General features: G+C 36.5%; 2 protein-coding genes across 3 annotated transcripts; both read right to left on the bottom strand.

Moving 5' to 3' along the window:
- Positions 1–827: 827 nt before the first annotated feature.
- On the bottom strand, positions 828–4,892 carry LOC129244753 (ras-related protein Rab-4B). Its single transcript, XM_054882568.1, has 4 exons — positions 4,480–4,892; positions 4,274–4,354; positions 1,782–2,114; positions 828–1,706 (listed from the first exon to the last, which is right to left on the bottom strand). Exons 1-4 carry the CDS (start codon positions 4,493–4,495, stop codon positions 1,495–1,497), a joined length of 642 nt encoding a protein of 213 aa, XP_054738543.1. The 5' UTR covers positions 4,496–4,892; the 3' UTR covers positions 828–1,494.
- Positions 4,893–9,288: 4,396 nt separating this feature from the next.
- On the bottom strand, positions 9,289–12,056 carry LOC129246083 (tubulin-specific chaperone E). Of its 2 annotated transcripts, XM_054884618.1 has the most exons (6): positions 11,965–12,056; positions 11,617–11,853; positions 11,074–11,549; positions 10,430–10,651; positions 9,845–10,326; positions 9,289–9,778 (listed from the first exon to the last, which is right to left on the bottom strand). In XM_054884618.1, the coding sequence occupies exons 2-6, from the start codon at positions 11,710–11,712 to the stop codon at positions 9,471–9,473; spliced, it is 1,584 nt and encodes a 527-aa protein (XP_054740593.1). In that variant the 5' UTR covers positions 11,713–11,853; positions 11,965–12,056; the 3' UTR covers positions 9,289–9,470. The 2 variants fall into 2 exon arrangements, with proteins under 2 accessions (XP_054740593.1, XP_054740592.1); XM_054884617.1 differs by lacking the exon at positions 11,965–12,056 and having other exon boundaries at positions 11,617–11,927.
- Between the last annotated feature and the right edge of the window lie 5,301 nt (positions 12,057–17,357).

Below are 17,357 nucleotides of genomic sequence, written 5' to 3'. Positions count from 1 at the left end.
GCGCTTCAAAAAAATAACCCTCATCAGTCCAACGCCGGCTACGCAATCCACAGTATTTTTGCGTAGAACTCCTTTCCTTGTTAAAACCATTGAACCCAAAATTAAAACATCATATGCGTGTATGTAGTAAGGAGGCACAATAACCCCCATCCCCAACATTAACACTAAACTTAAATACTTAATTTTTGTTTCATTTGCAGGCATCCGACAACACCATACTGTTGTCACTCCAATCTTCTTCTTATTCGCGTTTAAAATTGGAAAGTGACTGTATGGACAAATGCATTTGCATTTTATTTTAATAAAAATAATTCGAATATAAGTATAAAAATAAGTAAAAACACGCGTGTGAGTGTATATTTCGTGAATTTTAGTGAAGTGTTAAAAAATATATAGTGTAACGTGGCAAATTATAGTGAAGTTCCAAAGGGCATTTTGAAGGCAAATAATTATGAAATTATTATTTCCCGAATAGTTTGGAGTTATAAAGAGTGTTCCTTAACACCTCACTAACATCTCCACCAAGTTTCATTAATAAAGACATAATAGTTTGCCAAAAATTGCCCAATATACATTATTCTAAATTGCAGCCTTTTTTTTATTCAATATCTCGAAAACTAAGCGATATCAAACAATTTTACTCTTTCATTTCGTTTTCTTTTGTCGAGTTCTATAAGAATCCGCCATAAGATTGCGGCGCCACGGAAACAGCAGAATCCCCCATATGTGCACTACTTCACTTTTTTATGTTGCGCATAATGATTGCATATAAGAATGATATTTGTTCTAAGGTTTTCATAGTTTTTTTTTTTTTTTGATTTATTTACTATTTTTCTTATTTACAAAAATTTATCTTCGAGTTTTATTCTTTCTTAATTTTAATAACTATGTTGATATTTTTAGCGAATAATTAGATAGTACATGCCATATTTAAATAACAAATGATGAAAACCTCCTTAGTACATAATATTAATAAAAATAAAATAAGAGTTAATTAGGGAATTACTAAATATCACCTAATGGAATTGTTAGGAAAATGTAAATATCGGCCAAATCGAGTTCACATAGAAATGGTGTAAGATGGCAAATAACAAGCTAATATCAACTTTGTACACACTTCTCCAATACGGAATGAATTTAGATTTTAAATGTTGAGAGGGAAAAATAAAAAACTACAGTAAAACACAATAATGTGAACTAAACCGGTAATACGTTTTGCTTAGCGTAATGCAACATATTATATAATACATGTAATTCATACAAAATTACATATATATATGTGTAAATAATAAAACATAGGTATACTATATATTATGAATTTGCCTGCTACCGTCTTGCACACTTTAACTCGTTTCTAAACGATTGTCATTTTAACTGTTCAAATTGTACTAAATGCAATAAAATTAAAATATAATATCAGATTAATCAAAAACCAAATAGTCGTAAAAGGCTTATAAAACGTAATCCGCATTACTGATTCGTTGTGCTATCTTATTAGACACGACAACCGCAATCTGGTTTGTTAATACTTCGCTGTCGTGTTTGTAGATTTCGTAACGCTGCACCACCATATTGTATGCCACTGCCAATACGTTCTGGATCCAATTCACCGCTTTCAATTTTTGCCAAGATTGTTTTTGAACATTTTAAAAAGGCCTCTTCCACATTTTCTCCAGTTTTAGCGCTCGTCTCAAGGAATATGAGCTCTATATGGGTGGTGTGTGTAAAAAATATCCAAATCAATGCAATCGACTAGTAAAATATAAAATATTTTTTATTACCATTTTCCTGAGCAAAAGTACTAGCTTCCAAGAATGTTACATCTCGTTCATCTTCCAAGTCTTTCTTGTTGCCAACCAAAAGAATAACGATATTCGGACTAGCCAACGTGCGTGCATCGTTCAACCAATTGCTGAGGGCATTGAAAGAATCACGGGATGTTGTATCATAAACAAGTAAAGCCCCAGCGGCACCTCTATAATATGAACGTGTCACAGAGCGAAAACGTTCCTGCCCAGCAGTATCCCATATCTGCAACTTTACGGATTTGCCGCCAACATTTACAATACGGGAACCAAACTCAACACCAATTGTATGAGAGCTGTCATCTTTAACTGAAAGTTTTGGTAAAAGACTAATAAAATCATATTTCATGTAAAATGCGCGCAGTTAAACACTTATGACATCTCATGCAAACAATCGAAGTACTTTTAAACTTAACGAAGCCAGATAAAACGAAAATGTTTACTAACTCAAATTTCACATATCCACCATTAATTTAACAAGCAGGTGCTATGCGAATTTAATTTAAGATGAAAGTGGTAAGTACTTTTTAGTGCACTGCATATTTTGACAATGTTGATTTAATAGTGCAATTGGGCTTTATGACAAATTCTGAATATTCCTTATATTCTAACTTAAATATACATAATTGAAAAACTTCTAATACTTTACACAGTCGTATCCAATTGTATTTACTAGCTGTGTTTCTACATAATACAGTAGTCACAGGCAATAACCGTCTAATAGGAAAATTGCCCGATTCCCCTGGCCGATGGTTCTACGTTAGTAAAGTCTAAGTTAGTAGTCAGTAAAGTAGCCCTATCTAGTGCACCGTACCTGACGAAAATTACTCAATATACCATCATATACTCGTATAAATTTACAAATGAAAGGACCTACAGTTTTAAGCCGACTCCAAACGGCAGATATTTTTTAAGAGAACCTTTTTCATGACAAACTTACACTTGGAGGTTTGACATTGCCTGCCGAGGGACGACCGTTTTTAGAAAAAACTTTTTCTTCATTTTAATGTTCCCTGCACGAAGATTCGAAACTCCGTACGCAACAACCCATTCATCTGACGGCGGCCATATATACCTATATTTCAGTTTGCAGCTTTTGCTAAGTGACCTCAAAGTTAGTTGACTGATCAAATTTAAATTGTCAATTATCTAATATAACCTACGAATTCGCCTTCTTAAAACCCGTTTGAAGGGGAGTTACTATTTGCTAATGAAAAGTAAGCAATGAATGTGCATGTGCATTTTTATATACAGTGGAATCTCGATATCTCGTTATCCAAGAGGCCACTAAAATATTAAGAGTTATTGAGATTTTCGATTTGTAGGGCACTATCAACTGAGATGCGAGCTTTGTTGTTGTTGTTTTAACAGCATAGGTAGCCCTGTCTGTGTAGGCATATCATCGGTCGTCTTCGTCTAGCTCATCTAGGGGTAGGCCCAGGAAACATGCTGTTTCGACAAGTTGGGTCCAGAGGGAGAGGGGGGTTAGATGGTCGGTTTGAGGGGGCATGTGAAGAGGTGATTAGTGTCGTGCGGGGTACCTTCACATGCCGGACATGTGTTTGGTATGTCGGGGTCGATTCTGGATATGTAGGAGTTTAACCTGCTACAGTATACAGAACGTAGTTGTGCCAGTGTTACACGAGTCTCACGGGGAAGCTGGAGCTCTTCGTCTGCAATAGGTGGTGGTTGGACTCCAATTACGGCATTCACAGGACGGGAGTTCATGAAGGTGGTAACGGTCTCCCGGTGGATGTCGTTTATTGACTGTCTAAATACTGTCCGGTCCAGTAGGTTGCGGTCAGTTTTGTCCTGGATTTCGTCAGCGTAGTCTAAGAGGTGTCTCCTAACGTGCCTGGGAGGCGGCTCAGGCTCAAGCAGGTGTCTGCAGGGGTGAAACCTGCGGTAACATCCCAGCAAGAACTGCTTGCTGAGCAGTTTGTTGTGCTCCGCTACTGGGAGCATTTGTGCCTCGTTATGTAGATGTTGGATAGGAGACATCAGGAGGCACCCGGTCGCTGTCCGAATGGCGGTATTTTGACATGTCTGTAGCTTTGTCCACTGCGAATCACTAGTTCAAGGCGACCAGACAGGCGCAGCATAGTTTAGAACCGGCCGGCCAAGATGCGAGCTGTAAGGCGCTTTTGCAAGACCCCAGGCAAAAGTAATGTTTAAAACCGATTTACGATTTTTTTTACTATTTTGTCCATTATACGAGTTATAAATCATTTTTACGAGACTTCAATTACTAGAAAAAATTAACGAAGTCGCTTGGTTGGGGGAAGAAATACGAATTCTCGAATTACATACATTTTGTTCGAGCTATCCGAGGGACCGAACTATAGTATTTTACGAAATATCACGTTTTTCAATTTATCAAGCTTGCGAATTACCGCGATTCACCTGTATATGTACTTCTACAGCTCCCTTCTAAAATATAATACAATCTTGTTCATAACGAAACTTACATTTATTCTCAATAAAGTGATGAAGCAAGCAACTTTTGCCACTGCCCGCGCTGCCAATTATTAAAAATTTAAATAGATAATCTGTAACACAGCAAGAAATTATCCATTACAATTAAAAATGCGTCTAAATTTGTAAATTTCATTTTTCATATGTATACATATATAAAAACTTCATAATTTTCATAATCGAATGTCAAACTACATACCATACGATTCCGACATTATTTTTTGTGTAGGTCGTGGCTATTGTTATTATTTATATGTGTTGCTCTTGTATTTTCCGCTTCTACTTTTTTTATCGATCAACAACAAAGTTGTTTCTGCTATTGTATATCTATTGTACTTTTTTCGATCGCTGTTGGATGCATGCGCTATAACTTCGATTAAACTACGCTTTTGAAGTGTTGAAGTGCGAGTTAATATTTATATAATGAGAATCAAGTTTGGACTTGTTCACACTTAAAAAATATATAATTTGTCAATTTTAATTGTAATAAAATGCTCAAAAATAACACTTAACTTTGTGAAATAACATAAATTGGACTTTTTCCTACATAAAAACTGCACTAGCAACAAAGCAATGAGACAAATTAAGTGGAGACTTCTTTGTTTTTACAATGGCATTTATGATATCTCTTTGTCACAGCTATTCACAATGAACGTATTTTATATAAAACAACGACTCTGGAATTACAATCAAGCATGGGCACACTGCAATAGGCATTAAGTGTATTAGACGCGATGTACAGAATACTAAAGGTGGTGTCTTCCAAACACCATTACTTTATTTTTCGCGATTTTGACAACCGGCTGACGTCATGAGTTGGAGTAATACAAAACAAATAAATAAAAAGAAGAGAAACTACTTGTTTTTAAATATTCAGTGAATGGTTTGTTAATATTGTGATTTGAGGATCCATGATAAATTGAACAAATGAAAATGAAGTGCCGTTCTTAAAGTTGTGAAATCATACTAATAATAATAATAAGTTGCCATATCATCGACTTATGAGTGTATACAGTTTTCACAAATGTTTTAAACTCGCTTTGGTTTTCAGCCGTGTCATTGACTTGATACCACGTTGTGTGCAGCCCCGTTGCGCTCATTCATCATTAAGACTGCGCCTACATGAGCCTCGGAGTCGCCCACTCTTGCGCGGTCCAATTGAATTTTAATCGAGAGCCATTCCACTGATTTCGGAAGCAGGCTTCTCTAGTATATGGGCCATCTCCATTTGCATTCACGGATTTCTAGATTAATTTGTTGTTGTTTCCTGCGACTGAGCAATTTTTGGTTTGAAACCCAAGTATCTGGTCAACATATACGGAGTATGCATCGATTGTCGAACATTTGAAATTTTCTGGTGCTTTATGCTGACATGTGCCACGTTGGAAGCAAAGAAGACACATATAATGTCCCATCCTTTGGTGGGATTGTACCATTTCCTGTATTTAAGCTCCAGTTCGAAACAGCAGCAACAATAAATTTCTGGAGTACTGCAGACAGTACTGCCAAATCAGCGAACGCTGGCCATGTACCCAAAGTTGTAAGCTCGCGAAATCCTTCTGGCCACATGTGGATCGGGGGCGCTCGAGCGCTCTTCTAAGGTTGATAAAATCTCAGGTCTCGAACTTCGTGGATGTTCTCACATGACACTATTCGCGGCGTGTGCATGCTGTGAGACTTGGAATTACCTTGAGACCGTTTTGCGTCAGCTGTATGGAGGATGAGGTGGAATCATCTCAGTACCCTCTCTTTAACTGCTCTGTTCTCGCGGGGCTAAGATTTAGACATGATGGCTTCTACTTTTTTGCTACGCCTGCTGATAGGGCAGGCCTTGACATTAAAAATCTGATGAACTTCATCAGCAGCATAAAGCGGTTAACGTAACGCAATATAGTCATCGCTCATAATCCACATATACTAAACCCATTCTCCTAACCACCACACTCTCACTTTTCCCCGCCCGCTCCTTTCGTCCAATCGGTCTCCTCCACCTTGCTTCCTTTCACAATGTATGAATTCAACTTCTCCATCCAAGTGTGACCACTCCTTTGCACAACCATTTTAACTTAACCAAACTGCAGAAAAAGTTGCTGCATTGGTAGTTTCGCTTAAGGGTTCCGCCGTCAAAGTACTGCAGACAGTTCTACAATCCAATCGGGGTAACTATGGGAGTCTGATGTCAGCAATAGAGAGACGTTACGGGAGGGACCACAGGTCCAGATGGAACTAACGAATCGCTACCAGAGGGCAAATGAGACCTTACAGGAATACGCGACAGAGATTTAGCGTTTATTTCATTTGGCGTATGCCAGGGAAACATCAGATTTCGAGGAAAAGATGAAGTGTAAAGCATTCATAAGAGGTGTATGAGATCCGGACACGAAACAGGCAGCATACTCAACACCGAAGGGACCTTTGCTGACGCAGTGTATTATGCACTGACACAGGAAACTGCAGCACTTTTGAGCAAGCTACTGCACTAAATCCATCGGGTTGTAGCAAAAGAGTCCACCTCAATTGAAGAAACCATGAGGAAAATAATAAGGAAGTCTTTTCCTCAATTTACACGACCCAGAAGCTTGGATTCAAAATGTTACAACTGCGGTAAGACTGAACATATGATATGCAGTTGTAGTATTCCCTCAGACAACCGAAGATGAACTTCAATGAAAGGAAGCAAAGAGCTGAAACTGACAGGGACGCTACCGGTACACAGCAGCCATTAAATTAAAACAAACCAGCTCTAGATGGCGAGAACTGGTTCCCACAACTGAATGTTCTACAGTCTCCGTCTCGCAAATTGGGTGTAAAAGCAACTATATAGTTTATGATAAGAGGGACTGGATATGATCGATTCCAGGTGCTAACTCCAGACATAGGTGCAATGAACTTAATCATTCGGTCAGGCTTGGTAACAAGTAATGTGGAACTGTTGGTTGGCTACAAGCTTCAGACAGCTGCAAGGGAGAGAGCTACGATTTCTGGAGAGGTAGTTTGCGAGGCCGTTATTGGAACTTTGTCTGTTGTTCACACATTTTTACTGGCAGAATTCATTGATGAAGTAATAATTGGTGTGGATGTTATGCTGCTGCACGAATTTACTTTGGATTTGAGTAAAAGGGGTTTGTCGGGTTAAAATATAGAGATACCTTTGAGCACCGGGTAAGAGAATAATGTACACTAGACAGGGCTAGTGTACTGGGGCGGCAGCCCTTGGTCGGGAAAAACCCGAATCATTCCGGCAATGTAGAACCGGATGCCATGTGAAGACACCCCGCACGAAACTAACCACCTTTTCACATGCCCCATCAAACCCAATCATATAACACCCCTCTCTCTCTGGACCCAACCCGTCGAAACAGCTAGTTTCCTGGGCCTACCGTTAGATGAGCTAGACGAAGACGACTGGTGATTACACTATACTGACAGGGCAAAGTTAATGCTATAACAACAACAACACGAATAATGTACAGTCCAGAAAAGTTACCTTAAGTCACCGTCAACGGATTCCGCCAAAATCTGAAGCAGTCATGTGGGCTAATGTGAAAAGAGGCTATGGGACAAGAGAGGGCGAATATAATCGTGGGAAGAACACTAGTGAGTTCGAGTTCAAAAGGTTGAATGATGTGGTATATCATATACTGCAATGCAAAACTTGTCAGGGGAAAGTCAAAGTAGTTCACGTGAAGGGATTGGCTTCATTTGGTTCGAATCATTTGGTGTCTAAGCGGGAAGATCAGACTTAATTAGGCGCAGTGTGGCAAATCACGAAATTTTCAGAACTGACTGGCAACAAATGATACTAAAACAACAAACATTCATTTTCCTCGCCACCAAATTTTTCCCTAACTTTTTAGACCGGCGGAGTGTTTATTCTTGTGCCTATTGTATCGGGTGTTTTTTTTTTTTTTGCTGCATGAGAGCGATGGTTTGCCATCTGAGAATGGCAAACCGTGTTGAAATTTCTGTTTGTTGTTGTTGTAGCAGTATCTTCGCCCTGTCAGTGTAGTGTAATTACCGGTCGTCTTCGTCTAGCTCATCTAACGGTAGGCCCAGGAAACTGGCAGTTTCGACGGGTTGGGTCCAGAGGGAGAGAGGTGTTAGATGAGTGGGTTTGATGGGGCATGTGAAGAGGTGGTTAGTGTCGTACGGGGTACCTTCACATGCTGGACATATGTTTAGTATGTCGAGGTCGATTCTGGATAGGTAGGAGTTTAACCTGCTACAGTATCCAGAACGTAATTGTGCCAAGATTACCTCGGTTAGGTGTTGAAATTTCTGTTCAGTAAAGGTTGGCAAGTCATCATGAATCGCTTAACATCAGAACAACGCTTCCAAATTCTGAAAATTTACTTAAAAAAATAATAATAATAATCTGTCCGCGAAATTCATGGTGCACTTCATCCATTTTGCATGCTGGCGTTATTATAGGTCCTTATTTCTTTCGATATGAGGAAGGGGCTGCTCTTATGGTAAATGGCGAGAACTATCGAGCCATGCCTATATTTGGTTCCCACCAGGCGACGCAACTTGCCATAAAACGCACATAACAATCGATTTATTGCAATATTCAAGCCACCATTGACGACATACGGTCAGATTTATTGGACAAAATAGTAAAAAATTGGACTAATCGAATAGATCATGTAACTCCTAGCCGCGGCGGATATATGCCGGATATCATATTCAAAAAATAAATGCCATGAAATTATCTAAAAATAATTCATTTCAACAATATTTCCGTTTTGTATTACCATTTTATGTTTTCAAGCTCTTAAAAACACCTATTTTGTACCCAATTCTGAAGTTGAAATAAATGTTTCAGATTGTTTCATATATCAACTATCTATGGGAAATGCTTGTTCATTTGCATTTGCATTTGTTTTAATTTCCAAAAAGTACGAAGTGAAAACTTTCAGCCTCGCCAGCACAACTTGTTAATACCTCGAATTATTTTACTTTTTTTAATGTGAATAAAAAAGTAACGTTGAGCTTTTTAATGATCAAATAATTTATAAGTATAATTGTATATTATTAATAAGGGGAAAAAAGAAAATCAGTTCCATTTAGTTATTTATACATAAATACAATACAATTTTGAAGTTAAACTGTGCCAGAAAAACTTTTGAACAAACGAATGTTAATCCATACTAAGCAAGCGATGTGTCTTTTTGCAAACCCATATTATAATTATTTTACAATGACTGTGTCGCCTTCCTGCACGCTATAGAAATCTAATGTCTTGGCGCTATTGTCCATCGGTACAACGAGTTCCGGATATTTGGCATCAATATAGGACAGCTGCGGCAGACTGGCAACTGCAGCGGTAACTTGTTGAAAATGTTTTGCAATCAAGCCCTGCAAAGTTTGCACTGTAATCATGCGTGGTACGCGTTTTTCCCAAATCTCTCCATTTTGTTGGTTAAGTACACGAATCTTTATCAAATTGGATTTCTTTGTATTGGGTCGCACCACGAACTCTGCTGGTGAGCCATACCCTGAAAAGAGTGATTTTAGTTAAATAAATGTTACCTAAGAAATATATACACATGGTTGTAAATTACGTTTTATTATATCTGCGTATGTACGATGTTTTTTATAGAAATCGTGTAGGAGTTCTGGTTTCTCTGCTGCCTGCAGCCATTCCATAGCATACCGTTTCCATATATCATAGCTTGCATCACGGCGAGCCTCTGAACTTACTTCGATCTTATTAAGCATTTCCAATTGGTTTATCATACCCACAGCTTTCGAAAACATTTCGTCAAAATCAGATTTTAAATGAGGTGTTATTTGTAGACGTTTCAATCTGAGCAGTTTGTCTAACTCATTAAAGGCATCTGCTTCATTCCATATGGGATTGTAGAGTAAATTTAATCGCTCCAATGCTACAAACATCTGTAACTTTGCATGTGGTTCACAGTCAGGTAACTTAATTTCTTCTATGCCATTTTCCATGAGATTCAATATTTTCAGTGTACTTATATTGCCTAACTTGCATACTTGGTCGAAATCCATTATCTTCGTACGATGTAGATCCAATTCTCTGTTTCATATTTATATTAATATAATCAATATACATATTTACTATTTGTCATTATATGCACCAATTCACTTCAAACCGAATTTCTTTTCTATTTTTTACATACCTTAAGTTTTTGAAGATTTCCTTGCAGTTAACTTCACACAGCTCAGTTAGAGGATTTTCTTGTAGTGCCAAAACTTGTATTTGCGGCCATAATTTAGCGGTCTGTATCACATCTGCCCAGTCATTATACCCGCAGTTGCGTAGATTAATACATTGCAATGTTCTGAAAGCCGGTTCTAGTTCTTTTACTTGTGCATCTGTTGGCAATACAATGCGGTTGCAGCTATAACATCACAGCGAGAAGTTAATTGAATATTAAAATATATTATTTATATGTATAAAATATAATGAGTGTATGAGAAAAAGAGCCAATTGACAATGGTGCGGGTCGGTGCAACAGAATACTCGAACAAGTTGTAGATATCTCAAAGAAACACATGCCGCACTTGGTATAGAGGCAATGTCTACCTTTTATATGACATAATTTTCACAAATTCAGTAAAGAAATTTTGCTCAACTTTAGAGCAAAGCTCATATCAAAGAAAGAAATATGGTTATTTTAAAGGTTACATAAACAGACGTGGTGCCGACTGTTGAGGAACCTAAAAACTAATTCTTAAATGAGCATCTAAGGAAACCTGACATTGCCTTTATGCCCCGCAAGCGTTATAGGTACATATTAATGATCGCCTTCAAATAACATACCTTAAATTCAAATCCATTAAAGTTGGTACTTGCTTGCATATGTTGGCGACAATTTCCCAATTCCAAATAAGAGTTGTGCTGACATTTAAAGTGGTAAGCATTTTAAAATCCTTCAAGTAGCCAGCGGAATTTATTGGACAGTTATCGACGCTGACTTCTGACAATTGTTCAAATTTACTTTGCTTGCGTGCTATTTTATCCATGCCTACAACCTCAAAGAAACTCGCCTGCATATTTTGTTGGGCTTCACGTATCAACGATGCATCCAAACTGCTATCAGCTGAGTAACCTAAATAGCGTTCCCTGGCCGCATCTTCAAGGGACTCGACGGGTCCAATTTTACCTGGACGCACAAAGCTACCAGCATTGGGATGTTGAGTATGGAAGTAGTGCCTGCCATCGACGCATCCATTATGTTTACCACGCTGTGGATTGTCCCATTCGATGCCCAACCAAGAGCCAGTATATCCTGATACCTATGTAATAAGTGGGTGCATTGAAACCAAAAAAATGTACACATCTGCACTCGAATGCTGAACTCACCTCGCCCACGTATTTGACGGTACCATAATTGTCACCAACTTTAATCCGCGTTCCAATGGGATAATGCAAAGAAGTATCGTCAATTATTCCAACCATATCGATTATTGTTTTGTTGCTATTATCCACTCGGGTGCCAAAATCTATAACTATTTTAATAGCTTTTGCTTGCAGATTTTCACAATGTGTACTTAATTTATTTTCCAGAATTTAAATTTTTCGCTATATACAATTTTGTACCTGTGATAATTTGTATTCATTAATATTTCACAGCATTAATTTGCAGTTTTAACTTATTTTTCTATAAATACAGGAATAGTAAAATAAATTTACATTGTTTTTGTCTCTTACCTTTTAATGGTGATATCGTAAATACATGACTTTATGTGATTGAATGTAAGGCAAATCTAGGCAAGGTGATAGCAGCAGTATAAAAAAAAATTACATATATTTTGTTTACACAATTTGGTAGTTTGAATATCAAAATTTCAATCAACATATAAACAAAGAAATGAAACAGCACCAAAAACAAATCATTTTATATTTAAGCAACCAAATTGCAAGGAAAAAAAAACAAACCGGCTACTCTGGTAACTTCACCTTATATGAATTCGCCTTTACCGAAAGCAAAAATAAATGATATGTGTGCTTATGCATGAGATTTTCATTATTTGCCCTTAACAGATGTATAATATTTTTAGTTAAATATACATATGCATATTATACTAAAGCAATGGCAAACCTCCGAGTGTATTTCTGCCATAAAAAAGCTCCTCATAAAAAATATCTACCGGACGGAGTTGGCGTAAAACTGTAGGTCCGTTCATTTGTGGAACAACATCAAAACGCACGCCACAAATAGGAGGAGCTCGGCCAAGGCGAATTTATTACAGGTGACAGCAAACACATATCAGAGAACGTAAATTCATAGAGAAGGCGCAGTCCCGGCCCGTTCCTCCTAACAAAATACGGGTAGGAAAGCACAAGTTAACAGTAGGAAATTAATTAATATGGCTGCCGGAGAGAAATGAGAGGGAGAGAGTGATACGCAATGTAAAAAATGTAGTTTACATTAGCTTACATTTGCTTGCGTACAGAACAGATTTGTTCATTTGATATGTCCATATGATTTGTATTAAAGTGGTGCACAAATGACTTGCTTATTACAAAGCAACAAATCACACATTGCATGTGACACTGTTTGTGGTGACAAAAAGCAATGTAGACACACAACTTGAACAGCAACGAAGAAAAACTGTCTTCAACAAGCAATACTACTTCGGCTCTATCGACAGTACACGAATTGCACGACGCTGCTTATATGCTTGCATGGCAATGGTAGAAAAACATTGTCATACAAGCTTTGCCGAAAGACATCAAGTACAATGTGTGAATTGGTGTCATATGTATGTATGTACGTAGTGTGTATTAGCAGAGAATATTTGCAGGCAAAGTGTAAGTTGTATTCAAATATTAATAAGAATTTAATTTTTATTCTACAAAACCATCATACCAAACATTAACTGCCTATTTGATTTTAAAATATCAGGAATTCATGTAAGTAAATAATCCACATTTGACACAATTCACTTGTTTGAATTGAATTGTTTTTCATTGCCTTCCAGTGTCATTGCTTTTCTTGCTATCTTGCCGAAATATGTGTGTAGTGACAATGCTGAGAGAGAAACAAGTCGTGCAAAAGCATGATTTGGTTTTCTCTCTAGCTGCTATTGCCTGTTACTGTTAGTTGAGAACAAAACACTGCATTGTTGTGTGAATTTAGCAAATGATTTGAAAGCACATATATGTCGACTTGTGCACCACTTTAATTTGTATGCATGTTTACAGATTTGTTCTTTTTGGTTTTTTTATAAAAATTGCGCGTAATTTAGGACATATGTATGTAATTAAGTTATGAAAATTGCGCGAAATTTTATGTATGCATGTTTATATACATATATTAGCAAAGGGCATATTTATTTTAGGTTTACATATATGAAAATTGCGCCAAATATTGGAAAAAATGTATGATTGCATTAGATTTGATTTTGATTAGATAAATGTATATACATATGTACATATATGAAAATTGCGCCAAATATTGAAAAGCTCTTATGATTGCTTGTAACCAATTGAACTTGAATGCGCACATTCTCATTATTTTATTTACATATTTATAAAAAACTTTTGAATTTAAAGGATCGGGTGTAGGATAATGCCGTATGGGTAATTTGAGTGGCTCAAGAACAACTTTTATATCTTTCAATATTTACATGCATTTTAATACAATACACTTATAAATTGGTACAATATAATACATATATGTATGTATTTTGTTCTAAATTTCACTTCAATTCATAAAATATATGGTCACAAACAAAAATTTTTACTGGTTTTTATACTTGTATTCAAAACAACAATATCCTTTCGCTAAATTACACAATTTTAACAATTAATTACTTGAAAACTATAAATCCCCGGAGGGTGCGGTTTCTTGTTTTATAAAAGGGTTTTTATTTGCCAACGCCATTTTGAACCCATATTGGTTACAAAATATAAACTCTTGAAAGGGGCTTTTCCTTGCTTCAATTTAGAGCCAGTAAATAGAAGTCGCTCGCCTAGTGCTGGCTCTGATTGGGCTTGCCCGCCCGTCACTGCAACTTATTGTAGGGTAGTTAAGCAAGTAGAAGAAGATTTAACTCTGGAAGAGTTTGAGAAATATTCGATATTAGAGGAAAACAGGCAGGCTAGTTATAGTAATCAGATCTGCGTGGACTTAGAAACCACAATCACTCGCGAACGGTTTGCTCAGTCTGCTCGCTATTATCAGAGCAACGCGGTCAAATTCAATAAACGTATTGAGGAGCTTGAAAAAGAAAATAATGACCTAAAAAATAAATATTCTGAGTTGTTGAAACGTGCAATAATTGCGGAAGAATTGCATTTTATTATTTGATGAAATTAGCATCAAGCCGGATCTTACTTATAATAAAAGTAGGGATATAATTGATGGGTTTGTGGACCATGGGGAAGGTCAACGTCAAAGCAGAATAGGGAACAAATGTTGTTTTTTTATGGTTAAAGGGTTGTACTCTAAGTGGAAGTATGTATTTTCCTACTATATTTCCAAAAATGGTTTTAATGGTACAGAGTTACATCAAATTGTAATGAGTAACATTTTATTTTTCAGGGTTTTCTCCGTCTTTCAGATTTTTCTCTATCTTTCAGGTTTTCCTTTTATCTTATTTTTCAGGTAGCACCTGAGCCTAGATTTTTAAACCACTACAATTTTCACTTAATCACGACAATAATTTAATTCGACAGGATTTCCTTACAAAATCAATATATTCGTTCAGCTAAATCAAATGAATATCTGCATATGAAAAATCGTTCATATGGACGTGCAAAAGCAAACACGCATATACATAAATACATGCCTACAAACTTCCATAGACATACATACATATGAGGCTGCGAGCACTTGCGACAGAAATCAAGAAATCCAGCGCGCATTCATAGGCGCAGCGCACATTCATTGGCACAGCATTGTACATATACACATATTTACATACATATATTGATGCATACATATGTACGGAGCCGCGGCCACTCGACTTGACAAAAATTCAAGATTTACCAAATATTGGCAAATAATTCAACGCGAAATATTCCAATATTGACTATTTTCGAATGGTCGCGAAAATTGGCATATGGGCGGCTCGTTTTATGAATGAAAGTACTTTGCTCGTAGAAATATGAGCTCGAACTTATCAATGAATTTGTTTTTGTTGTGCTTTTTAATATTTGAAACTGTTCAGCGCCGTCGCGGGTAACAAATCATGGCCGCAGCAGCTACGAATAGGAATGCATTTTGTTCTTGTAGTCGCTAGGCTTAGAATTATAGTTTTGGAAGCATACACATGTAGAGGCATAAAGTAAGTATGTGCGGTTATATTATATGTATATACGAATATTCATTGTTTTGCTTAGAATAGAAACATTTACGTACATATGTACATGGTCCCAACATATGTATTCATATATGCATATATACATACATATGTTTATGTACGCGAATACCGTTTAGATGAGTTTTTTTTGCATATGTTAGGAATATGTTTGCATACGTTTGTCTATTTGCTTTTGAATTTTTTATATGGAGATACATATGAGCTGTGTTTTGAGGCAGGTCAAGATTTTTTTCTGCCCACCTGAATATGGATGGTAGATGTTATATCTATTTAGTATATGAATATATGTACATACATATGGATATAAAAATTTAAAAAGGACACATATTGTTGAATAATAACCGTTGATGCAAATGAATGGTTTACAAAACCATTTTTTTATGTGAATATTTTGAAATTATTTTGATAATGCACTTAATATCAATACAATTTAGTTAATTAGATACTTAAAATTTCACATTCATGCATGCATATACTTAGAATTAATTTATTCATCTCACAAGAAATAATCCATTTGCGCATGCAAAATGCCGACGGCAAATAAGCATGAAAGAAAAATGTACAAGTCTGCTGTTATTTTCTTTTCTCTAACATCAAATCATGGCATTTTACATTTCAATGCAAACGCTATATATATTTCTGTTGACTACGCTCCGCTATGTTGATTACGCTCCGCTATGTTAACTCACTACTGTTAATTTCCTACCCTCGTTTTGATGTGTTTTGACATTTAACCTGTCCATTCGTTCCTGCGCCTTCTCTATGAATTTACGTTCTCTGCACATATAAGTAAAACCCTACATGTATTTGTTGTTGCGTTTGGTCCAAGGCGAATTTATTACAGGTGACAGCAAACACATATAAGTAAAACCCTACATGTATTTGTTGTTGCGTTTGGTCCAAGCATCACGTCAAAACCAGTAATCAAATGTAAACATACGAATGTAAACATACCAATACATACAAACAAAGCATATCATTTTGACGTAAGCCATACCTACGGCGAAAAATTCAGCTGGGTGAATGCTGTCACCTTAATAAATCCACCTTGAGCTCGGCCATACACCCAAAAAGGGTGTACGCGCCAATTATATATACATATGTATTATATATGTATCATACCAAGGCGGATTTATAATAAATAAATAAATCACAAATCCACTTTGTCTCATACGTTTAATTTTAAAGCAACTCTACTCTAATCGAATCCTCAAATGTCAAATTGCGTCATTTTTTCAGCAGCGAACTAATTAGCTGAGTTCTGGTGACAAATTATTCTTAGCAAAGTAAAACTTTACATACAAGACAATAAAAACATCTATCATTCTTGAGTTAGGTTAAGTTACGGTACTCTTATTTTCCACTTCCGCGCAAAATTTTACCGATGATGTTTTTTATTACATGAAATTAAAATCAGAAAGTAAATGGAATAAAATAAATGAATATGTCGATCCTGATTATGGTCGCACCTACGACTACCATAAATTCTATTAAAACTCTCTTTCGCTTTAATAAGCATTAATTTTATAACATATTTCACAACAAAAAGAAAACTGACAAGAACATCTGTTGATGTTGTGTTTATATGCGGCAATACTTTCATTTTGGCACCACAGTACGTTTTACACGTTACGTTTGTCAAATGCGCTGCCGCAACGGACCCATTCTGGCAACCCTATTGTGTTTGGTCTTTTTGTTTGAGCGTTTGGCGGGGTTGCTATGCAAAATTCGAATTTTTATGGTAATATTAGAATCAATAGAATATCACAAAAA

This window comes from Anastrepha obliqua, chromosome 4, assembly GCF_027943255.1.
Source record: "Anastrepha obliqua isolate idAnaObli1 chromosome 4, idAnaObli1_1.0, whole genome shotgun sequence".
Taxonomy (NCBI): Eukaryota; Metazoa; Arthropoda; class Insecta; order Diptera; family Tephritidae; genus Anastrepha; species Anastrepha obliqua.
Note: the sequence above shows the minus strand (reverse complement) of the source record. Positions and strands in the feature narration are given on the sequence as shown.

Bases quoted from the DNA above. Each gene is read 5' to 3' on its own strand.
- LOC129244753 (XM_054882568.1), bottom strand. The intron at 2,115-4,273 runs GTAAGTTTCGTT...CAAAACTTTCAG, and splicing joins TCACTTTATTGAGAATAAAT to TTAAAGATGACAGCTCTCAT. The intron at 1,707-1,781 runs GTAATAAAAAAT...CCACCCATATAG, and splicing joins TACTTTTGCTCAGGAAAATG to AGCTCATATTCCTTGAGACG.
- LOC129246083 (XM_054884618.1), bottom strand. From the start codon at position 11,712: ATGGTTGGAATAATTGACGATACTTCTTTGCATTATCCCATTGGAACG. The intron at 11,550-11,616 runs GTGAGTTCAGCA...CTTATTACATAG, and splicing joins CCGTCAAATACGTGGGCGAG to GTATCAGGATATACTGGCTC. The intron at 10,327-10,429 runs GTATGTAAAAAA...AATATGAAACAG, and splicing joins GAAATCTTCAAAAACTTAAG to AGAATTGGATCTACATCGTA.